The sequence below is a fragment of the Cygnus atratus genome, chromosome 1, assembly GCF_013377495.2.
Source record: "Cygnus atratus isolate AKBS03 ecotype Queensland, Australia chromosome 1, CAtr_DNAZoo_HiC_assembly, whole genome shotgun sequence".
Lineage (NCBI taxonomy): Eukaryota > Metazoa > Chordata > Aves > Anseriformes > Anatidae > Cygnus > Cygnus atratus.
The window spans coordinates 127836095-127861495 of NC_066362.1; the positions used below are offsets into that span (position 1 = coordinate 127836095).

Below are 25401 nucleotides of genomic sequence, written 5' to 3' on the forward strand. Positions count from 1 at the left end.
TCAATTTCTCTGCTCTCTTGCAAACTCTCTTTTTAGAAATAGCACCTCATTAGAGCATTTGGTTATTAAACAATGACCACCCCACAAGGAAGAACTGTCTTTAGGTGACAAAGGTATCTGAATACACAAAATGATAAGACTGGAACTTCTAATGAAAAGCAAGTCCAATAGGGAAAGAATGAAAAAAAAAAAGGAGGTGGTGAAAACAAGAGAAGTAGAAGAAAATAAAGCAGCTGCAGAAAGTCTTATTCTGTAACATCCTATTGATAATAACAAACATTCAGGGCTTAGTGATGGAAAAGAGCATGCTCACGTTTCTTCGTAGAATAAAGACCTGAAAATAGCACTTCCAATGCAGACATTTTTAATGAAACAAAAGCAAGGTAAATGCACCATGGTACCTGGTGGTGCTGGGATGGCTTGATTTAATTCCTCCTCCTTCTGATGATGCAGACTTTGGACTGGAACCCTTATTAGTGGAAGGCTACAAATTGTTTAAGAAATTCTTCCTTAAATCCTCTAAGGCTACAAATTTCTCCTTATTCTTCCACAATGAGTATTTACATTTTTGATACAAAACAGAAGAGCTCCATTAGAAGAGACTGAAAGAAGGCCACCCCAAACATTTAGCATTTCCACCAGGGCACATTCAAGAGAAAGAAAATTGTAGGCCAACACCCTGCAGGCAAAGAAGGAAGCTGAACCTCTGGGAGACCTTTCACATTTCTGCAATTTGGTAGCACATAGTATTTCAGGTTTTGTCAACCTAGAGCCAATTCTCATTCCAGCTATGAATATCTGTAATTTTGAACTGAGTATGATGAATAGTTTTAGGGTAATGAAAGTACTTTCTTTTCTCTTTTCCTGGTTCCCAAATGAGCAATTGCCTATCCCCTATTACTTGTCCCATTTCCAGTGATGAAGTCCTACAAAATGTATCGATGAATTATCCTTTCTCTGTCACACATATTTTATAACACTTTCAGTTTGCTAAGTTGCCCAGAAGAATTTACTTTACATCAAAAGTAATGGTGACTTTCAAGAAGATCCATTTCAAAGCAAGATGTTACTTTTCATTCACAGAATGATTTCTTAGAAAATTTACATTCTCCTTTCATTCGTGTTCCAAGAGAAACTTAAATCCAAGTTTATTTCTTTCCAGTTATGCTTTTTATCTGGATTCTGAGAAGATTTGCTGCCTTAGGAAATGTGTACTTGGCTCTATTTGTTTTCTTTTTGATGTTGGTGGAATCAAAATTGGGGGCAATAGATCCCTGCACAGGAACCACAGTCAAAGATTGAGAATTGCTTCTCTGTGTAAGGAAAAAACAAAATTTGTTTATTCCTAGTGAGTTTCAGGGTTCAGCACATATAACAGGACTCTTGAATTCTGCCTGGTGTTTGCACAAAAGAATGTCTTATAAAGCAAGAGGTGAAACTCTTTCAACTCCAACAACCACATAAGAGAACCCAGTTAAAACATTCCTTGACACAGTCAGACCTTGGCGTTCCTCTGAAGCATAAACATGACCATGTTTAACCTAGTCCTTGAATCAGATGATTGGTGTGCGCTGCATAAACCTCTGGCCTGGTTCAAGGACACTGGCAGAGCACAGCAATGCTGGGTGCCTGCTATCCTGAACAAACAGCTCCTCTTTCCACCACTCGCTGTGCAACACAAAAGCAACGCTCCAACACTAAAGCACTGGAGAATGGTTTTCCTTCATTTCCCTCCAGCTAGTATTCTGTATCTTTCTCTCCCCTTAACATGTACCCATGTCAAAAGAAATTTCCCTTTCTTTTTAGTCAAAGAATGGTTTCTGATTGCCCCCATGCATATGGAAGACTTTAACATCGAAAACGTTTGCGCACGACAAATTACACTTTCTCCCAGTTTAAGCATTCAGGGTTTTCTTTCTGCTTCTGAACTACAAAAAATTAAATAGTAATAAAAATCAAATGTATTGTAGTTACTGATGAGAACTGTTTAAACAGCAAGACTAGTTATAAACAGTCAGCGATGACAGACTACCATATGTTAGGCTTCCTGTTATCGTGCCAGAAAACATTATAATCACCTTAATTATGGCAACAGAGTGATTTTTCTCCTCACTGGTGATGTAATGCAATAAAGTGCAACTTCTTCTGTTCCACAGTATATTACTGTCTATAGCACAGACAAGCATATGCACATATTGTCAAGTATTCGTGCAAACAGATCGATTTGCCAAATATGCAACTAACCTAAAATGGTCTCAAAAGAAGGAAAGAAAGCAAACTTTACCTTGTGTGTTTTGTTGAAATATTTTGTTCAGATCCAAAGAGGAAGCTCTGGAATGTGATTTCTGTGGCCTTGGAGGTGGAGTAGGGGGCTCTTCTCCCTTTTTCATGGCATCTTCTATTGATGTGCTAGAATAAGACCTAAGGAAGAAAAGATATAAAAGCAGAAAACACTTTATTTCAGAAATTCATCTTAAACAACTACAGTGAATAGTATCTAAAAATACACTGACCAGAACTCAAGTTCATGGTGGAAATCCCTCACCCTACTGACTAAAAGTTCCCCTTATAACAAGGCAGATTTATTTGGCAACAGAGGGAACTAAGCATATGGGGAAATGAACGGGTCACACTTACAAGGCTAATGTTTTTTAAGGCCTTTTATACCACAGTTTCAGGCTTTTCTCGTGTAACTTTATCTGCCACTAGGATAATTGCAGCAACTATTTTGAATAAACGTGGGTAAAAAATAATTCTCTTTACAGCTTGTGTTGCTTGCCTTTCACAACCTTGAGGGTAGTGTATATAGAGGTACAGCTTCAACTTGCCTCTTGCAAGTACACATTTTGTAAACTGTAATATTCTAACTACCAGAGTAAATTTTTCAGAGCAAACTGTCGCCAAAATCAAAAAAAAAAAACAAAACAAGAAAAACGGAGTGAATCCAAAGCAGCCCATACTGCTCAAGTACATATGTCAGTACACCTTTCTAGGCCGCTCCAGGTAAGTCCATATCATGCTAATCCCAGTGCAGCGCATTTGCTAAGAATTCTGATTTTGCTGAATAGTGTCCAATATTTTTCAGCTGTTGCAGTTACCAGCTTTTTCTGCAAGACCAAGAGCTTTGTTCAAAATGAACATTGACAACGTGAGATGTTATACTTACTGTAATACATTATGCATGACAGGCAAGACCAAAAACACATTCGAGGAGAACAGAAATAACTCCCACTAATGGGAAACGGGTCTTTTCTTGCCAAGCAGGCTGTTGTTAGAACACAGCTATTTAGCGGGACAGACATTTGGCAATGCTGATCCTATATTTCTGATGTAAACTTTAATAAATACAGGAGTGAAAGCTGCAATTGCTTCAAAATTTACATGTGACACAAAAACCTCGGCTGATGCTGAATTTTTCGGTCTTGGTAGAGCTTTGAATTCCACGGCCCTACCATTTAAGACCTAACCCAACCCCTCTGAAATAAATGGAAATGTTTTTTGATGTTTTTTGTTTGCCTTTTTTTTTTTTTTTACTTTCTTAAACTTTTATTTTCCATAATATGTGGTATATATTTTACTTGCCTTACAATTGCACAACCTAACAGTTTGATACATTTTTTTTTTTAAAGAAAGAATAAGACAGTGGCTACGAGATAAAAATATGCCTGCTGCAGCAGTGCCAACACAGAGCTCTGTGACACTGAATCACTGCTTACAACAGGCAGACCTGGGCACCTAAGAGTCAGCAGCTAAGAGTCTGCACAGCTCATGCTAGAGAGCCAGCCTCCTGAGCTGGGAGCTGTAAGAGACTCGAATCGTAGCCTCTGGTGGTGAGGCACGCATGAAGACAGACAGCCCTGAGGCTGTAGAGCCCTCCGGGCTGTGCCAGGCTGAAGGTCTGGATGCAAGGATGTGCCTAGGGAACTTTAGCCCCAACTTCTGCATTGACGCAGTGAGATATAGTCACATGTGAGACTGTCATGTGTGACACGGTAGTCACATTCAAGTGACTTTTTTCAAATGTTTAAACAATGCTTGCTATTTTATGCATTTTTTTTTGCTTAAAATATATTTGTATGTGTCTTACATAAAATATTTTTACATACTTTTTGCATACTTCACGATTCTGTAACACAGCAAGAGAATTTAAAACAGTGTGATGACAAAAAAGCTTTGGCTAGCAGCAGAAACATGACAGACAAGGCAGTTCAGCCTTTCTGGATGTGGGTCCTAAGAACAGAGGATTTCTACCTTCATTCATTATGCGGATTGCTCATCCTCTCTCATTAGCAGCCTTTGACAAGCTTAGAGGGAGGGAGCTCTTGCTATACTCTCATTGCCTAAGAAAAGGAATCAAGCTCCCCTGACCAGCTCAAAAAAAAAATAAAAGCTTTAAGGTGAATGAATGATATGGCTGTACAACAGAAGAACCCAAACCAATACATAATTATTTTATACACAGTATTTTCTTGCACAGGTCTCCCTCTTCTTTAAAATACCCAAATTCAGCAGGTGCCATTTCCCTCGCGTAGCAGTGTGAGTCCGTAAGCCTCTTCCACCACAACCAACTAGCCACAGTCACGCACACGCACGCTGACAAAAGGATGCACTCACCCACACCTGAGAGCTGAGCTGCTGCTGCTGCAGCGGGAGCGTGAGGCATCTCCCTCCATACACAGCCACTGCCCCGATTTCAACAGCAACACCACCCTGAGGAGGCAGCCGGGATGGGCAGATGGAGAGAAGTGCCAGCGCCTTGTGACCCGAGACCACAGGGTGCTAGGCAGTGTTCCTGGGGCATCCAGAGCTTACAGATCCCGCCTGGTAAATCTCTCAGATCCGAGCGGTACTTCCAGCACGGCACCAGTAAAACATTGCAACACCAGTTATCAAGTCTAACATCAGAGGAACGTACGTCTTATCCCGAAACAGAAATGAAAGTGGTACCTGGATCTGGGTCTGGCTTTAAGTGCATTAGGTTCCTGAGGAGCTGAAAGAGAGAAGAAAAATCACCTGCTAAGACAAATCATGCTAAATAAGAGCTGTGGGATCAGTGTTTATTAAAACTGGGAGTGTGGCAAATGTGGATGTGAGAGCTTGCTCATCCCACATGAGCAATGGAGATTAGTTTTCACTTCTCCTTCCCCTTTCTTTCTGTAGTATGTAAACGTCCTAAGAATTTGAAAGCATAGTCAGAACCTCACCTTCTACTTTGATTAACACAAAGCAGGGAAAGCAATAGGTCTGATGCTGTCTTGACAAAGAAGTGCTGGCAAGCAACACAGAAATAGCATAAGCTGTCCATAGAAAACACCTTTCTCCTGGTGCAAACATCTATTTGTTGTCCTACATCCCCAAGCACAAAGGTTTATGTCCTTCCTAAATACTTCAACTAACTAGTGTAAAAGTCCATGTTCTTGCCACCCATAAAAATTTTTAACACATCAGGTTGAGGTTACTTTGACATTGGGGAGGAATGATATTTTAAGGTAGAAAGTTTTACAGGCTAAGTGTTGGCCAAAAACATTTCTATCAATGTAAAAAAATGATTACTTTATGCGGGTGAATTCTGAATACCCTGCCACCTCCACTGGGTTTTATGTGATAGGAAAACAACAGTACTGAATCACCTTCTCTGGGTTATTCCTCGAAGCTGTTCCTTGCTTTACACAGACTTGGCTGTTCATAGAACCGTAGAACATCCTGAGTTGGAAGGGACCCACAAGCATCATCGAGTCCAACTCTTGGGTCCCCAAAGGACCACCAAAAAAAAAAAAAAATGTCCAAATGAATGCTTCTTGAAGTGAGTCAGGCTTGGTGCTGTGACCACTGCCCTGGGGAGCCTGTTCCAGTGCTTGACCACCCTCTTGGCGAAGAGCCTTTTCCTGACACCCAGCCTGAACTGCCCCTGTCGCAGCTTCGTGCTGTTCCCTCGGGTCCTGTCGCTGGTCACCAGAGAACTGTTACTCTCCTCGCTAACATAAAATAACCTTGACAAAATATATCTCTGTGATTGCTTTCAAATTCAGCCCACTGAGATACCCTCAAAGTATTGCAGCAGCATAAGTGATCCCAATGCACACACAAAGTCGCTGTACAGCACTACATGAGAATACAGCAGATTCCCCCAAACAGAGCAGGAGCTACCTGTGGTAGCAGCTGGCAAATACTGACGTTTTAATGGCTTGTATTGTGTCACTGCATAGACCCTACACAAGAGGCTTGAGACATACAGAACGCAAGAAATAGCATATGACACGTCTAGAGCCACACGCTATTCCTTCATAAAGGAAATATGCTTTCAGGGTCATGCAGTACTACAGTGATGCAAAAAAAAAAAAAGAAAAAAGAAAAACCAACAAAAAACACTCATAAACCAAGTTCTAGTAGATTATTGTCACCAGCAAACTGGCCCACAGTCATTCCAGAGTTCTGTGCAACAAACTTAGTAAAGCAACTAAGGAAGAAAGAGGGAATTACTATTAAAATATGCAGTGGTGATAATCCCCCTCCCTGTGTCAGACTCCCAGAGAGCACAACTTTAGAAACTGCTTCCCTACAGCCATATGACCCAATTTTTCCAATGCTGAATTGCTGATTATTAAATTACATGCACAATTATTAAATAAATGTCATTTAGAAACAGGAAGTATAAAATCTCTCCAAGCTAAGCCATACTTAAGAACCATCAAGTTTTTCTTTTTTTAGGGAGACAGTGATTCTGTTCATACTTCTTTTAGAAAGCCTTTCTTCTAAAAAACAAAACAAAAAACAACAACAACAAAAAAACTACAGGTAAAATTGAACTCTTTGAACTGAATGAGAACTCTCTGAGGACATCTTGTTGAGGTACACAGGAAAACACAAAAGGAAGAGAGAGACCTGAAATGACTACTAATAAAAAAAAATATGGCAATATAATATTACTGCCAAGGATTTTCTTTTAAGCTTTTGAAAATCAGGAAATTTGAGTCTACAGTTACACAATACCCAGACCTAGCCTTAGTGTGAACCTTTAATAAAATGAAATATAATACTATTATAAAACAGGTAGTTCATTACTAGGGCATGCAAACAAGAATTGTGGCAGCATTTCTGTACGGCGTGCAGATATTTTGGTGCACTCTGTGCATGGTTCATGTGCGAGGTGGAGGTTTACACATATGCACAACATAAGCATTCAAGATGATACAAAAATATTTAGCCAGTTCACATGTTTTCCCTATTTCTATTGCTATGAATAGAGAAGCTTAAGTTACATGAAACTGATAAAGAATTAAAGCTGTTGAGTAAATTGAGTATAGTTAGTATTTAGAAGTTTGTATTATTCCTGGCAAAGCCTGATGAACTGAACAGCCTCGTCTGGACCAATTAAAATCATATATGATGATGAACTTACTTATTCATTCACACCACAGGAGAGTGTGAAGGTTCCCAGTTTAGGTGTTTAATTGCTCCCACCCCCTCTCCCAGTACGTGTTCATTGTAACGTTCCCAAGGATGATGACTCCGTAACTTCTGGCTGTAGCCTAATGGACTATACACAACGGGTGCCTCCCTGCTTTACAGGATGTAAACTTGAGTAGAAAATTGTGCTCTAAAAGGTGCAAGCATGCTGCACTGATAAGGAAAAGAAAAAAAAAAAATTCCCCAGTTTAAATCACCTGTAGTGACTCACCTTTTATCTCTTATTAGTGGCCTATGCAGAAATGTAAAATTTAAATGATCACAAATTTGGCTCTTAATTCCTTAAAAGTCTAAGGCCAACAATGATCTTACACTTAGGAGCCTAAATAAGATAGACAGATTTGCAGAGATGTTGAGTATGTGAAGATTTTACTGACTTCAAATTTCTAGTCTGATGGCAAAGAAAACTTTTCCTTAATGAACCGCAGCAGTATCATCTTTCCTGAATTAACATAAATAGCCCAAACGAAGGATGTAAATTTTCTCTTGCTTCATCCCAACTGAATCTGCATCCTTAAGTTTAATAATTATGATGACATTTCAGAATGATGACTGATTCTGAAATAAGTACTCGGTTGTTGTGCTTTATCTAGCACACTGGATAGATAAATATTTTGACTTTTAACATCGGTCTTACTGTGCAACCTCAGAATGTGCTTGATCAGATCCTTAATGTGCAGGACTGCACAGGTGAAACTCCCAGAGCAACAGGAGTCAGGGCAATGGGGTGGAAATCTGCCACTGCTTCCCTTGGTATGCAAGCCTAGCAGCATTGATAAAGGATCACGTTGGCACCCAGAAGAGCTCCCTTACAAGGAGATGAAGGACATGGAGAAAAACAAAAATAGTGGTAAAGGTGATGTGCAGGTGACTATATATTTCCCTAAGCATACCTAAGATGGAAATACTGAAGTGAAAATAAAACTGTTTGGGGTGCTCCTGGGCAAAACGTAGGGGGCAGAGATGGGGGAGAACAGAACTGAAAGTGTCACTGGCCCCCCTTTCCCCTTTAGAGGCGAGTGTGTGTCTGAGAGTGCGTGTGGCTTGCTGGCTGTAGGAGAAGCAGCAGTTGTTCAAGAATAGGAGCTGAAGATAGGACATCTGGTAGCTGCCAAGTGTTTGGGAAGAAGCCAGGAAAAAAAAAAAAAGGTTGGGAAATGAGGCATGCAGCTGTTGAGCAGCCATGAATAAATCGAGCTATAAGGCAAAACTGCTGTGACAGACATTTGGGGTCAGTTTTCTTAATCAAGGATATCTTCATGAGTAAAAACATTTACACAAAAGAAAAGAAAGCAGGTCCAGATTTTAGCTTCCCTGGGACCTTGCCAACACTCTTACCACTTTAGGAAAGAGGTTAACAGAGAGGAGGGCCAGGGAGACCTGATGAACTGAACTGAATACACGGAATGTTTCTGGAAGAGCTAAGTAATTTTCACATATGACATTCCAGAAATACATTTTTCCAGTATGATAGGAACAAGGAGGGTATGTTGGAGTTGAAGAAAGAAAAACCATAGGTGGTTTCACAAGAGAAACACCCTTGAATCAAAAGGATGTGTCAATGCTGTATATGCCACAAGATCCGTGTTTCCGAAAGGCTATCTACCCTTAAACTCCTTGATGGAAAGCGCAAAAGCTGATCTCTTTTCAAAGTAACAAGCCACTTCAGAACAGTTCCCAAAATATTACATACTTGTTTAATACTGGAGAAGACCTTTTATCAACAAGATGCTATTACATTTCATTTGTAGCACAGAAAAACAAAATTCGCAGTCCTTTCAAACTGCTATGTCATAAATATTTCCCACACACAAAGAACATGCATACAGTAAAAACAAGGGAAAGAAAACAAGAGAACCTTTTGACATCCTGAAGTACTACCTAAGATTACTTGTGCAAGCTGTAGTCATTATGAGGTAAAAGCTAATTTCAGTAGTATAATATTACAAGAGCAAAAGGATCTCAAAAAATTATATCAAAATACACTAATTTAGGTTCACTGTGACATAGAAACATTTGATTGAAATTCTAATGGCAGTAACAAGTGAATTGTTTTCTTCTTACCTGTTTTCACAGTCAAGTGCTGAAAATCCTTTGGTATTGTCTTGACAGCGGTGCTTACTTTAAGAGCTTATTAAAACAAACAAAAAAATTCTTTTAATATGTGCAGGTAATATCTGTAGACATCAGCTCTGAGAAAGCAACATCTAAAACAAAATCGGTTGTAACGTCTAATAAAGCCAAACATACACGAAAAGAAGCCAATGGTAGCAAAATACCTTCAAAACACCAAACACCTAAAAGCAGTAACTACTCTTAGGAGCACAAAAGTCAAGAACAGAAAGGCCTATACCCAAGTTGCCAAATAATTCCTAATTTTGAGAATTTGGGGGTTTGAATGCATAAAAGAAAGGAGCTGTATTTCAGCAACGCAACAATCCTGCACAGCAAGCACAACCTGGCAGAGCTGGGACGCATCTCTCTGAACTTACAAACCTCGAAACCCAGGGCAAAATAGAGACGACAGCTTTTAGCAGTTGAAGCCTCACCAGCTTGCTCCAGGGGATGTAAAATGGCACTGATAGAGCCAGGGTTAAAATTCAGGAAATCACAATGCTTTGTGCTTACTCCCCTTCCATCCATGTCTATGCATTATTTATTAATTACTTTCTTAAGACGTCCTTGTAGCATCTTTTAATGCAGTGTAATACACTAATAAATGACCACTCAGAATGAAATCTCTCATCTTCATCTGCCTTTATCAAATAAAACATATGTGGGAAAAGTCTGGTTCTTGGATTCAGTTCTATTTGCACTATCTCCCCCACTTAACAGCACTAGCTCACAGAGTGAAGCTAATTTACTTGTATCATTTTGAAAATGCAGGGAAATTTGCTTCTACAGTCCTCAACTACAGATTCTTGATGTCTGGGAACTTCTTCTCAGCCAGGACAGCAATCTGCTCTTCATTTGCCAGAATAGCAATAAGTGGTAGAACGAGAGCATTTGTTCTTTGGCTGAAAAGGCAGGAATCTCTGTCACAAATACAGCAGATCCTCAGCCGTGAAGGACTGCATGCACCAAAGCAGCTTCCCATCTGATTTAACGTGTCACCTACCCAGAACAAAGCACGAGTTCTTCACCTAAACAGGGAAGAAAACAAATTCCTCAAGTAAAAAGTGAATCTTCCCTCGGCATTTGAAAGCAATAACCTTCATGGTTCAAGTCCTGCTCTCACACTTTATGATTTACAACAAAACACATCTTATCAACAAAACACGATTTTTGTGGAATACGCTGACTTACCCAAACGTCTTACAAACACCCATCAACTCTGACAACCTTTCTTTGACCCAGGGACACTGGGAATCTGCCAAACTTGGTCACACCTGTAACTGGAAGGAATGTGGACTACCAGGTCTCACAGCTCCTTATCATGGGGACAGATGGGGAGGTCAAGATCTATCCCAACCCCCTTTTTTAATTATTATTATTATTATTTTATGAATGTATAATCCACATTTCTGGGAATCAGACAAGAAAATACCCGCAACTGTTTTAGTCCCACAGCTGAGGGACAGGGACAACAAGTGAGAACCTGAAAGGTCAGTGAAAGGAGAATATAAAAGGCAATGACCGTGCTATGATCCAGTGCTAATTCTGGGAGCCCTAGTAGCTGCTGAGTGCAAAAACAAAAAGATCACTTCAATTACACGTGGCTTGCTGTTCCCTTATTTCAAGTGGCATAAATGAATCAAGTATTTTCAGTCCTGTTTGTCCAAAACTTGTTTTGCAAGAAAATATAGGGTTGTTGGTGGTTCCTTTTTTTTTTTCTTTTTTTTTTTTTAATTTGGAATAAAAACTAGTTTTGAAATGTTGCTATTTGATGAAAAAAGGGAAATCCAAAATTTGGCACAACCTAGCTTTTATTCTTACAAAATTCCTGATAATGACAATTAAAACTTTGTTGAAATATGAAGTAAAAATATTACTTGCTTTTGGACTAAGCCTCTTTTAGAAGGTGTATTTCATATCATCCACATGTGATAAAACTAATTTTGAAGCAAACCCATCCATATATTTTTCTTCAACTCAGCTGCTGTCAATAGTTGTCTCTTTAAACCTACAGCAACATACAGCTAGCTTAGAAATTAAACATACCGTTTCTTCTATCAGATGAAATATGGAATTACTAATTATCACCAAAAAAAAGCTAAAAAGAAAAAAAACATGATTTATTTGAATACCTTGTTTGTCATCTTTCTTTGTATCTTGTAACAGGGCAGAGTTATCAGGCACCTCTTCAGCTGATGTCTTCTTAAAGACAGAAGATTGATTATTATAGTGATTGACATAGCAGACCCACACATTTCCACAGTCAAATAGTTGAGAACACAGACCTACACAAATAAAAGTGATATTCTCTCCTGTACCAAGACTTGCTTTATTCGATAAAGAAGCACAGAAGAGCTTTAAAAAGAAGCACAGAAGAGCTTTAAAAAGACAACTATACCTCTCTGCTTTTAAAGGTACACCAGTTTCACTCCTGAAATTAGTTAAAGAAGCAATTCAACAATGAATCACAAAGATCTAAGGGCTATATGCAAAGAGAGACTTCCCAAAACAGAGTAATGACATTCTGTGTTGTTTTTTTTCTCTGGGCATAACACCTGTAACTAGGGTTGAAGAAACCTTCTCCAGCCTCTTCACACAATAGCCTCCCTCCATGGGAACACTCTCTTCAGTGAAAGCTCAAGCTGTACTGCACTGTCAGTAGTTCTGCATCTAAAGTCTGCTGGGTGAGGTAGCTGACTTGGACTACCCTCTTCTTTTCTGCATGCATTCACAGAAATGGCAAAAAAAACTTCATCAGCATGTCAGCATTCATTAGCAGTCCCATTCAGGCCTCTGATGGGAAAATGGGGAACTTCGCACCAGTCTTACTCCTTAACTGTTCTTTATTTCAGCAGCAACTTATAATATAAGCATTTGTGGTTCTTGTAACCTCTGCTGCATAGCTTACCAAGGAGGAAACAGGAACAAATTCTACTACCATTATCTGTAAGAACAATTCTGTGGCCAAAACAACTATAAATCAAACATCAGAAACCTCAAGCTTCTCTAAATGTTAAGCAATGCTGGTTTGTTTTGTTTTGTTTTTTTCCAATGGGCCTTCAAAAAAAAAAAAAGTTCAGAAACATAGAATTTCCAGACATTTTCAAAAAACCTCAGGTCAGGGCCAAGTCCAGAGTAAAGGGCTATGAGATTTGTTTCATAAAGTTGCACGGGGGATTCTCTAATGCTTTTGACCCATAGCTTTTGGACCATGAAAATGTTTGAGCAAAATACTTAACATTCCTAGTTAGCCACGACACTATATATTACAATCAAGGCTACAGGGAAGGAAAACAAAAAGGTCACCAACTGGCTTAGCTACAGAGCTTGCTGCATCTGAGAGAACCACGGGTTCTGGACCAGGTGGCTCTCCACAGACTACTTCAAGCTGATCAAACAAAAAGAAAAAATGCTGGGAGGAAGAGGCACAGAAGCAATTCAGATTTGAATGTCTCAAAATTGCCGGATCCTATTATGATTCAGACTCATCTTTTGACATTAAGGATTTATGTTTCAAGCACACAATAAATAGCAACTCTTGGTGTTGCTATACCATGAGAGTAGATTAGACGTGACGCTATTTTCTGTCTTGGTTTCATCAGTTGTTAAGAAAAGAGTGTCAAGACTAAAGACCTAATTCACTGCATGCTTGAATCGATGGAATGACTCACAAATTTAAATGAACTGTGAGTATGACATTTCTGAGAGAGTTTAGAGCAACCCCAGACAGTCATTTTATGCATATAGTGAGAAATCTTGTGTCTTATCTTTAAGCATTTGGCAGTGAGAAGGCTTGTGGGAAGGAGCCAAAAAAAGAAAAAAAAAAGACCAGAATCAGAGTGGGAGACAAAAAACTTGAGAAAAAAAATGAAAAGACAAAACTCTAGTTAACAAAAAGCAGTCACTCTTGTCATTCTTGAGCATACCATTACCAGTATTCGTGTGTTTTTTAAGTTTAACAAAGCCTACTACTTGGTGACCTGTCTCCTGCCATTAATTTCTTTACAGATATATTCAGGAATTGTCTCCATTGTACTGTAGTACTGTAGTTCAGCCGTCACAGCAAAAATGGTCTTCTGAAATTAAATTAAACAGTCTGAATTGATGAGACATGGAAAGACACAAAGGCACAGAGATAATGCATAACCGACTGCATTGATAATACAGTATTTCTAATGGAGTGATCAGGTATCTAAACTGCATTTCCTCAAATAGCCAAGCTACAAATTAAATTGCAACAGTGAATTACTGCGCTTCCCACAGAGTGAGATGAATGGGAGGTGAATCACTGACCTTCCAAATGAAACTCTTTCAGAGCATTTATTCTGATTATAGAAACATCAGCTGAACAACAGCAACAAAAATCAAGTCAAAATCATTCTCAACTCAGGTTTGAGATGAGATTTTGTGCTCCACTAATTTTGGATAACAAAGGACCAAAATAGCAAGGCCCTGCAACAGACTAATTGAGAGCTTTGCCTAACACCTCTAGGTCCCAGTCAGCGAAGAAACGGAGCAAAGACAGGCAAACAATTGTGATACCTCTGGTAACACTATCTATTCTCAGCCAACAGGCAATCATGTTACAGTTTCTTCTTTATTTTCAACCTACCCATAAAAAAATTGGTTTTGCAGAACAGAAAGAGTAGAACACCCAGCTGTTCCCCCAAAGAACATTATCTGACTGTAAATGCAGCACAGTAATCTGCAAGTTATTGGCATTTATGGACAGAATGTCTTAAGAAGGGGAGAGCAGAGATAAGGCACAGGAGGTTTGAAAGCCCTTAATTTTGGAAATCAAGTGAAAAATTAAATGCAAAATGGAAGATTTGTTTTGTTGTTGTTGTTGTTTAATATTTTGTGCTGTATACCCTCTGCAGATATTTAATTATTACTATAATATTCCTACTATTATCATCTCCACTGCAGCAGAAAAATCTAAAAAGCAAAAAAAGATAAAATTTAACTGCTTAGGAGATGATCTCCTATTAGATTTATCCTTACTCTGCACATACATTCAAGGACCACAAACAAGCAGAGCCTAAAAAGTGGCCATTTAATAAGATCATGGAATTGTACTGGTTAGGTTACTGAAATGACATCTTATAACTAAGAAACACAAGATGACTCTGAAAGCAAGATTTCTGAGCTCTCTGAAATACACACATGAACACTGTAATCTCGCAGTCCCAAGGGTTGCGCTACTGAAGAACAAACTTCCTCACAACTCTGCACTAACAAAAGACTACTTTGCGTATCTGGGTGATGTTTTATGAAGCCAGCATCCTAACTGGAACGAGGACACCCTAGACCACAGAATACCAGGATAATAGCACTGCCTTCAAAATCAAATACAACTGCTGTGCTTTAGTTGAGCTGCCGTATAAAAGCAATAATCAGCAAACGCACTGGGGAGACCCACGCGTATTTTAACAGTTCCAGAAGACAGAGTGGATGTTAAAAGCACTGACGGCAATATTACCAAGCATACCTAACAGTCAGATGCGTTAGAAGTGCAGTTCAGGAGAGCCTGCCTGGCGGTGCTATCAGACAAGTTAAATTTGTTGACAGGGGATCTGGGTTCTGATCTGGTAACACCCCAGAACCAGGCACAGGGATGAAATAACTGGAGAAACGCCTTGCTGAGCTGGCATGACACACCACAACTTTTTTTTTTTTTTTTTTTAAACTTGGCAGCAGCATCAGAAGGACCTTGTATTCAATTGCGACAGCAATGCACAGCAGTTTTCAGAGCCTTAACAATTCTGAGCTGAAAGCCCATTCTTGCAGTCAGCCTGCCACTTGATTCACTGCCTTAAATGCTAAACCCTTAAATCCCTTGGCGTGTATATTCAGAGTTGCAATATCCATGCACAACTCAGTGGCCATGGTTAGCTCATGTCCTGGTTTCAGGTAGGACAGAGTTAATTTTCCTCCTAGTAGCTGGCAGGGTGCTATGTTTTGGATTAGGATGAGAAGAGCGCTGATAACATGCTGATGTTTTAATTGTTGTAGAGCAATGCTTACACCAAGCCAAGGACCTTTCAGCTTCTCGCTCTGTCCTGCTAGCGAGCAGGCTGGGGGTGCAGCAGGAGCTGGGAGGGGACAGACCCAGGACAGCTGACCCAAACTGGCCAAAGGGGTATTCCATACCATCTGACGTCATGCTGAACAATATATAGGGGTGGCTAGCCGGGGTGGGGGGGCCGGCTGCTCGGGGATAGGCTGGGCATCGGTCAACGGGTGGTGAGCAATTGCATTGTGCATCACTTTGTACACATTATTACTATTATTATTATTATTATTATTATTATTGTTATTATTTTCCCTGTCTTAATAAACTGTCCTTATCTCAACTCACAGGCTTCACTTTCCCGTTTCTCTCCCCCATCCCGGAGAGGGAGGGGGGAGGGTGAGCGAACGGCTGTGTGGTGTTTGGCTGCCAGCCGGGCTAAACCACAACAGCTCAACATACAGAATCTTTAAAGCCTCACTTTTTAACCTCAATAATAAACTCTTCTCGTAAACTTAGTTTTGCTTGCAGTAGTCTTTCATTACAAGGCTGACATCCATTGTGATGCTGTTTACAATGGATCTCTAGGAATCTTTCCCCATTCCTCCCTCAAAACACCCTTTCCAGCTCCTTACAATTGCTACCTACACCCTTAGATGCTTGTTCCTTAGGCTATTAGAAGGCTGGACATGAAAATGGGGACTGAACCACCTAGACCTGAACTATGCATGTCCACACTGCATAAAACTGGGGATAGTTTCAGTCCCCATAGAAGGAAGGTGGAAGGAACCAGGATAAGCCAAGACAGTTTTCATCTGCATGTGTGTAAATGGAGCTCTGGAAATGGAAGAAAGACTCAAAAGCTGTCAGGAGACCTAGAACAAGGTCTGCACCTGAAAACTAATATTTCTTACCCGTTCAGACTCATGAGAAATCTCCCCTAAGCATTTCCCTTGTGCCAGAACAGTCCCCCTCCATCATGGGTTCTGCTCTGCACTGCTGGATCCCAGCACAGGAGGGCCAAATACTGCCCGGCAGGACACCAACAGTGAAGCTTTATTTCCCCACACAGACTCCAGCATCAAGACAGGCTGAAGTCCATTGATGACTACTGCAAACTGCATTCTGTGGGAACCTCTTTCGAAAAAATCTGCCTGCCCTTTCCATACACGCAGGGAATGGCTGAGAGAGGAGTGTAAGATGGCTTAACGCTAAACTTAGACACTCTAGAAGTCCTCTTGAAGACTCACAGCTCTGCTGCTACACATGCTATGCATACCACAGCAACTGTGAGGCTGTCCTATTGCACCGTGCTCTGCAGGTAGCTGCCTTCCTCACACCTCACCTCCGTACGGCTGAAGTCCCGAGTCTGTTGGCTGCCTGGCAATGACTCAGAGTAAGAATCAAACAGTGCGCAGTCACGTAGAGGCTTCAAAGAAGCTAGAGGAGAAAGGAAAACCCAGAAAAAGAAGGAAAGAAAAAAAAAATCAGCCAGAGCCATGACAAGTATTTGGTTAATACACTCTTCTTAAAAACCTGACATCATTTTGCCCTTCATTTCTACACATCAGAACTGATATATTAACGACAGATGACAAAAGTATGAAGAAAATCTTTCCATCTTGAATACTGAAAAACACAATGTCTTGAAAGTGTTAACAAGTATAATTTCTGTTGTAGAAGGTATCAACTTAGTTGGCCTTATAGTTTATATCCTGCTCTCTTAGTAAGGTTAAAGGTACTTACCAAACGTTCAACTCTAATTTTTGGTATTTTAAATACTGAAAAGTATAGTAGAATCTACATTACATGCTAACATTGAAGGCCAGTAAAAAGCAAGCACACTGTACTATGTACAAATGTACTAATGACAGTCACTGCTGCAGTATATATCATCTTCAGTATTCCTTGGCTAAACAGCACTGAGAGCAGGAAAAAAAAAAAAAAAAAAAATCAACCCTGCAACTTTTCGCAGCGATATTCACAAGAACCACACTTCTAATCTGTAGGCTCAACTCCTTCCGCTGGTACCACCACAAGACTACTAATTCTCACATGAATCTGTTTAAAAAGCTGGAAAACCCTTTTTCTTTAAGATCAATATATTGAAAGGCAGAATAACCAGTTCTCAGGTCAAATTCCTAGTCTCTGGGTAGCATCTAGTTCAGCCGAACAAATTAAGCTCTTGCAAATCTGTCTTAATTTAAAATACAGTGGGTTACATACAGGGCAAATAGTTTTACGGATTTTCTTTAATTTGTTTTAATAAAAACTTTCAGAAAAGAAGGTGGTGGGTCAAATTGTCAGTGGAGCTGTGCCAGGACAGAATTTAGCCTTGCACTTGTTTATAGAACAAGCCATAAAACTAGCAAGATTAATTTGTTCTAAAGTCTTATGCTCCAAGCCACTTTATTTGAAGCTTTAACAGTCTTATCAGATGTGAATATTTTGCTCCAATCAAACCAGGAATGAAACAGCCTGTTTTATTCTGAACTTCATACAACCTAATTAAAAACAGTTTCCAGAAATCTTTATCATGTTTCTAACCAGCCAACTAAAATTTAAGTTTCAGAGAAATAAAAACTATGAAAACATGAAAACAAACAAACAAATATATCTTTTGACATTTTAGGTAAGTATATGATGACTTGCTTATTTATCGATGCTTTTATTTCAGAAGTTGATACAAACAGGTCTGTATTCTTTCTTGTGATTCACTGTGCTACAATGTGTTGAGATGTTGCACTTTTTATTATGCAAGTCTTAAGATTTCTGAATAGGCAGCAAAATACTGTGAGACATTTTCAGACCCTCAAACTAACAGCATTAGCTTATTACCCGTGGTATTTAGTGTGCCTGGAACAAATAGTCCTTTCCACTCTTTCACATAAATCGGTCTGAAATGCTTGGTTGTGTCCAACACATGAAACAATAATCATCTACAGAAGTGATAAGGGCTCAGTGCTAAAAGGCATAAATTATGGAAAAGGAAAGGAAAGGCTGACAGACCTGGGTCTGTTCAGCCTTGAGAAAAGAAGACTGAGAGGGGATCTCATCAATGTTTATAAATATCTTAAGTGTGGCAGAAAAAGGGATATGGCCAACCTTTTTTCAGTGGTTTGTGGGGACAGGACAAGGGGCAATGGCCACAAAATGGAGCACAGGAAGTTCCGCACCAACACGCGAAAGAAATTCTTCACGGTGAGGGTGATGGAGCACTGGAACAGGCTGCCCAGGGAGGTTGTGGAGTCTCCCTCTCTGGAGATATTCAAGACCCGTCTGGACGCCTCCCTGGGCAACCTGCTCTAGGGAACCTGCTTTGGCAGGGGGGTTGGACCTGATGATCTCCTGAGGTCCCTTCCAACCCCTACAATTCTGTGATTCTATGAAAAGAGGACTCCCAGAGAACAACCACAGCTTACCACCTTCCTTCCACTGATGTAATGATTTGATACCACCGTAGATAGTTACTTCCATTGCAGGGTTACCCAAAAATGCTTAATGTGAAGACATGCCAACAAGAACCTGCATGAAGAAGCTTACAAGCTATTTTATGATGAGATCAGGAGTGAGGCTAGCAAGCAAAGTGGTGGTCCTGGAGGGAAAAGGGTAGCTGTAATTATGACATGAGAATGTCATAATTAGAGAGAGTAAAAGTGATGAAGACTTGAAGGTGCAGGTTTTACAGAAGCTTCTCCCCTTGGATATGAAGGAACATGGACTCCATCAGAAATTATTTCACAAATCTGATACAGGGCGAACATTTAATTTTCCTAACTGCAGCTTGATTTGCTCTTTTCCTGCCTTTTAATACATTCAATGTCATCAAATTTAATGGAGATGTTATTAGGTCTTAAATATTATCCCTTAGCACTATAATTATCATCTGTGATTAATCCTCCTTGCCCTAGAAAGTCATGCACATTTTTCAGATGGAACAGTATATATTTCAACGTTCATTTATAATTATAAGAGACATAACTGAAGAGAAGAAACGAAAGGGCATGTCTCTCGCTGCACTTTTTTACTGAGGTATGTTGTATTTTGGATTAATTTATCCTCGTTCTACACAAACCGTTGTAATCCCTCTGTCATTAGTGCAAATTATTTATAGCAGAAGCTGCGGTTCACATAACATGAGTTACAACAAAAGTCACCCTTTGGTACAACCGGTGACTGCATCCAACACATATATTAGCACAGTAAGTTCCAAAGCAGTCCAGCACTATTTCCAGCACATCTTCTAAAGACAGATACATAAGGGAAAATCACCAAGAGTTAAAAGCCATACACCTCTTGCTACAGGTAATCATCTGCCAGTTTAGCTGTAATGGCACCTGAAGCACACGGGAGCAGAGCGACAGGCATTAAGAGGCAGACAACTGGTACATTTCGCATCTCCATTTTGTGCTTTCACGAATTCCCTCTTCAGCAATCGCCTCATAAACAGAATTAAAACCTTGTGCTTTAAAAAGCAACTGGGGAGCCATTAAGCAATGAACTCAGCTCTACCTGCGACATGGAAAACGAAGCCTGTTTTAGAGGCATGTTGAGTTTCTGAGACAGCCACAAGACCACAGCCTGCAGCAGGGGTATTACCTGCTTGGAGGTAATCTGGCAGCAGCGTGTCGGGCAGCGTCTCGGGCAGCTGGTAACCGTTCTTCCTCGCAACCACCAGGTGGAAAGCAGCACAAAACTCAGGGAGCGTCAGCGCCCCATCGCAATCCACGTCGCTCAGCTCCCTGCAGGGACGACAGCCGCACATTTCCCCAGCCTCTGCCTCAGGGAAACATGCTCACGCAGTCACAGGAGACACAGAAACGAAGCTTTTTGAGGACAGCTATTTTGATAAAGGACAACCACCTCTATTATTTCTACTTGATCATAGCTACTACAACTCCCACCCACATGGGAGTGTCTATTTTTGAGTCTTGAGGAAAATGAAGCTAATTTTCTAATACTGATTTGCAGCTTTTCTTTTTTAAAATGGTGTATTTTTGTCATACATCTTGCCATACAATATAATGCTATGTGTATGTTATAACATGAAATACATACCCTATGTTTCTAAGGACGAAATTAACTTTCCAATGGTTGAAAGAAGTTTTAGCTAACCTACGCAGGATCTTAAGCCAATTCAAGCAGACAAAGTTAAAAGTGGACTTCAGCAAATGTTTAATTAGCAACATTGACTAGCCTCAAGAATAGAGGTAAATTAATGTTCTTGACATGTTCAAATGTTAGTGTTGACTGCTTGTTAATTAAATCTGTTGTCTCTTTAATTCTCGCATTCTTCTCAAACAAGAAAACTGGACTTCAGATACTCATACTCAAGAATTCAATTTTATAAATCAACTCCTCTGCCAGAAATAACTATTGCCTTACTATTATATTAGCACAGTGACTAAAATAAATAAACACGTAACTTCCTACTCTTTGAAAGTAATCAGCATTTTTCAAGCTGTTGAGGTTATAGTGGCAAAGTCTGAAACATCTCATGTGTTTAACACAGTGACATGACCTGATAAATTTTATCATTACGAAATTATAATCATCTACTAGAAAATAGTACTTTTCTTTGATTATTTTTTTGCAGAGAACCACTTATGTCAGCAACACAAATAGAGTGTTTTGTTACATATCGGGTTACTCCATTCTTTGTATATAATCTTTCATTTAAATTCCAATATTCACTTCCCCCAGTATAATGCTTCTTCAGTTGTTTGTTTGGGTTTTTTTTATTATTATTTCATGACTGACAATCCGCTTTGAAAAGATTCCAGACATATTCTTTGACCCCAACAGATGTTTAGGCTCTTGCAAGCTTTTCCTCACATCTATCCTCATAAAAGCATATATAAAAGTAAAAACTCTATCAGTATTTTTAATCAACATTTTAAACTGTTTGCTTTTCCTATCTATATGGAAGGATGATGCTGAATTACAAAGCACCATGTTGTTTATGAAAATGTAATAGAATTATTGTCAAATTTTATCATGTACAGTTCCATCTGCAATCATTTCTAAATAAGTTCATTAAAAGTAAGTGTACTGGTTCATTAGAAAAGCACTGATGAATTATGTAGTTGCACTTACTAAAAATTAGGTATTAATTAGGCCTCATCTGACAAAACACAGCCAGAAACATAAAGCCAACACCACATCTAAAACACTTCAAATGTGCTTTTCCTCCACATCATTTCATGAAAAATGTCGGTTTGTTGAGCTAATGATGTTGCTTACAACACACTTAAGAACAGCTCTCAGTTACGTAGCTGTTCAAACCTTCCCCGTCCTGCTGAGAAGGCGAACATCTCTACAGAAAACAAGCGTGTCAGGAAGATCAATGAGCACCCTGCTGCTTGGGCCTGAAAGTGATTCTGGAGATAAGAGCAATAATTACAACTGAAGACACTTTTTAAAATTTAACAAGAACTCTTGAATTAGGTATCTTTTGAAAAACAGGATACACATCCCAAACGCTATTACAGTACTTACCAGATGTGAGAAAGCTCTGGGATGGGCAGCTTTGATTTTGTGAAGAAATTCTTTGCCACGGAACCTGTTGGGAAACTGTGCCTTATCAACTGTTTGAAATTAAATCTCCAATTACTTACATTTGGCCAGGGCTGCTTCACCAGAAGCAGCTGGTTACTTTATGTTCAACAGACGCTCAGATTAACTGCAACCTAATAGAGCTGTTGGACCATTTGTCTCTTGGTGAATAAGTGACAAAGTCAGACAGAGCTGTTGACCTCATTTCCCCATTCCCTCTGAACGGGAAAAATAAATAAAGGAGAGCAGGCCTCAGTACAAGTGATTCTAACCAGCACATTGCCATGACACCAGTGATGAAATAACGGACACAAATGGCTCTGCTTCACCCAGAAGCCACATGTGTGGCAGAGTCATGCTTCTCCTAGCTAACAAACGCACTATTTCACCATCCTGTCCACACAGGCTACCGAGGCGGCACACGTTCCCCTTGTCCTGGAAGCCCTGCCAGGTTATAGGCTTATAAAATGTATGGCAATATTTTACATAATGTAAGGTAACACAGATTCTAGGTCGACACCCCTCTCTCCTTCGTGCATTCAGGTCAGATCGCCCACTGCAGTGCGTGAGGAAGGCTGTAACAAGGACAGGTACAAAATTCATCTAGTGCAGCATGTCCTCTCCTATGTCAGATGCCAAGAGAGGAGTACGAGACTGTGACAAAGCCACATAAAAATGCAGCTCCAGAATATCCCCCCAGCCTCTGACCAGCAGTAGGATTGAAATATACAGTAACTTCTGATGGATTTTCATATCATGGATTTCTTAAATAACTTCCTAAGCCTGGACAAACTTCTAGCGCTTGTATCACCCTGCAGCAAGGACTTGTACAGTTTAATTATTTTAGGATGTTGTGTGAAGCTCGAATTTATCATTCATAAAAAGTAATTCTGGATGTGCAAGGACTGCCTGAGAGTCTCACACAATATAAAGGAAAATGCAAAGCTCCCTGAAAGGCTCTATATGAATATACACAGACACAGTCACAGACCTATATAGGGGTGTAAAGAAATACAGTGTTGTTGAACCATTTCCTCTCTCAAGCAAATTATACAAAAGAGACTTAACTGAGGTACCGAACTGCTGAAGCACTAATTTATGTCAACATCAGGTATTCCTTTAAACCTTTGGCTGCATCTGAGCCTCTTGAATCCCAGATGCTACTGAAGAGCAGCAATATGTAGCAGGACTCGGTAAAATGTAAACCCTGCGACTTCTTCCTTGCCAGACTGTCAGTACCTGTGGGGATGCCTCTCCCAGGTAGCCTGATCCTCCCATTCAGAATGAAAATGCAATTTCAGTACGCTCTTACAACACTTTCACCATGTGTATGCTCTCCAGCATTTGCTTTTAACCACCTGGAGGTCAAAATCTCAGTCCCCCAAAGCCATAAACACTCAGGTTTAACCACCCAGGAGAGTTAAACACATGCTTAACTTTCATCACACGGATGCTGCACTTCTCTGTTGGGAAAGTAAGCCCAAGCCTAGGGTTTTTTCAGCTCAATACACACTGCAGGTTTGATCTACGAATACAGTCGCTTAGAATAAGAGTTCATTTTAATTTTTACTGAACCGCAACACTTTTCCTTTCAAGTAAGCATTTTCCCAAAATCAGGACCAGTTCAGTGTTGCCTCAAGTCTAAGCAGTGCTCGTTCTCTCAGCAGTTTCAAATCATGTACTGGAAATAGATAACCACTTTGTTTTAGTGTGAGGTCACAATTTTTCATGTCATTTTCCCCTAAGCTCTGCAGTCAGCTTAACCGAGGGCAAAAACCTGATCTGCATTATTACTGCTGCCTTTTTTTTTTTAACTGCCAACAATTACACCTGTGTAAGAGGACAACAGGACTGCAGATGTGTAACAAAAAGCAGCATTGGGATTTCTGAGCATGATGCACGAGGGAGAGGAAAAAAACAAACTTGGCCTGATTCTCAGATGGCAGGGTAAACTTGCAGGGACTGACATGAAAGGGAAAAAGATCTGCAATATTAAAGCGTATCTGCGAAATTGAAGTACGTGTGATGCATTTTCAAATGGTCAGCTTTTAAAACAGAACCACTTCTGAAAGAATTAACGTCCATATTTAGGAAAAAAACAAACATAATACCCATAGAATTGGTTTGTTCTTTTAGTTGCCTGCCTTCGAAAATAAAACACAATCAACTCTCATTCACAAATACACTCTAGGGAAAATAAAATAATTATCTACTTAATACTTTATGTCTCTCAGCCTGATTCCTCTACTTGACACGGTCATTTTTGGTAAAAATTACCTGAAATAAAGGAGTTCAGGTCAGGCTGCAGGGACCTGAACTGGTTGACATAGTAGTCTCGCTGCTCCTCAGTTATCCTCCAAGGGTCATCTGAGTAATGGGCACTGCTATCTGGCTGCTCCCGCTCCACTGAAAGAGACTGAGAAGAGGGCCCCTGGCACCAGCCAGAAGGGCCAGACTGGACTCTGGAAACCTCAACGGACCAGATTCATGCTGTTCTGGTAGCAGACTCATCTTTTAGAATGATGAGAAGCAGAATTGGCCATGTCAATTACTGTCTCTTTATTTTGAACGCTGACCTAACCGTATACCTAAAATGGGACCAAAAAAAGGGCCTACAGCTATATATATGCAACACGGTGCCTGACATACTTAGCTTTGCTAAGGAACTACGTAGTAGGAGAGATGCTGTAACTACGGAGCTAGACTGCTTCTGGATCTGTAGCTCACCCAGGTAACTCAGCAACTCAGCACACGTTTTTGCTCAAACAGACTTGCAAGGCCCAAGGGATCTCCTTGACTTGCTGTCACTTCCCACATTTTCAGTAAAAAAAAAAAAAAAAAAAAAAAAAAAAAAAAAAAAGTTTGGGAAAAAGAATATTCTAGAGGAGGACATTTTATTCATTTATTTATGTGCTTTTCTGAATGACTCGTTTAAGGGAGTCTGCTACGTTTGGTAGCTTGGTGGTGGTGCCTAGAAGAGGTCTGTCAATATAATTAGTGTCTTTGTTAAACTGTAATAACTTGGTGTTTAAGATGCTTTAGGCCTCGATGACAGCACTCTTAAAGAGGAAGGGGGGCAAGAACAAACAATAACCAGGCTCCAGCCAACTCCAAAACCCTTTCTCTGACATCCATCTCTCAATTTCTTAAGAATCAAAGCAAAACACCAGTTCTGAAATACATCAAAAGATCCCTGAAACAGGCAACATCGTGAAGTTGTAAATTAATTTTCATTTCAAAGTACTGCACGA

General features: G+C 39.9%; 1 protein-coding gene across 3 annotated transcripts in view; it reads right to left on the bottom strand.

Annotated features, from left to right (window-relative positions):
• The window catches only part of REPS2 (RALBP1 associated Eps domain containing 2), a 95076-nt gene that overhangs the window by 31544 nt on the left and 38131 nt on the right, over positions 1–25401 (bottom strand). Inside the window, exons 6-13 of one of the 3 annotated variants that reach the window (XM_035542123.1) lie at positions 24428–24581; positions 22094–22157; positions 20195–20337; positions 16941–17035; positions 11715–11781; positions 9532–9597; positions 4948–4990; positions 2285–2421 (exon numbers count right to left, since the gene is read on the bottom strand). In XM_035542123.1, the coding sequence (XP_035398016.1) occupies positions 2285–2421; positions 4948–4990; positions 9532–9597; positions 11715–11781; positions 16941–17035; positions 20195–20337; positions 22094–22157; positions 24428–24581 (769 nt within the window). Of the gene's footprint in view, positions 1–2284; positions 2422–4947; positions 4991–9531; positions 9598–11714; positions 11785–16940; positions 17036–20194; positions 20338–22093; positions 22158–24427; positions 24582–25401 lie in introns of all 3 variants that reach the window. The other 2 variants (XM_035542122.1, XM_035542124.2) reach the window with 2 other exon arrangements.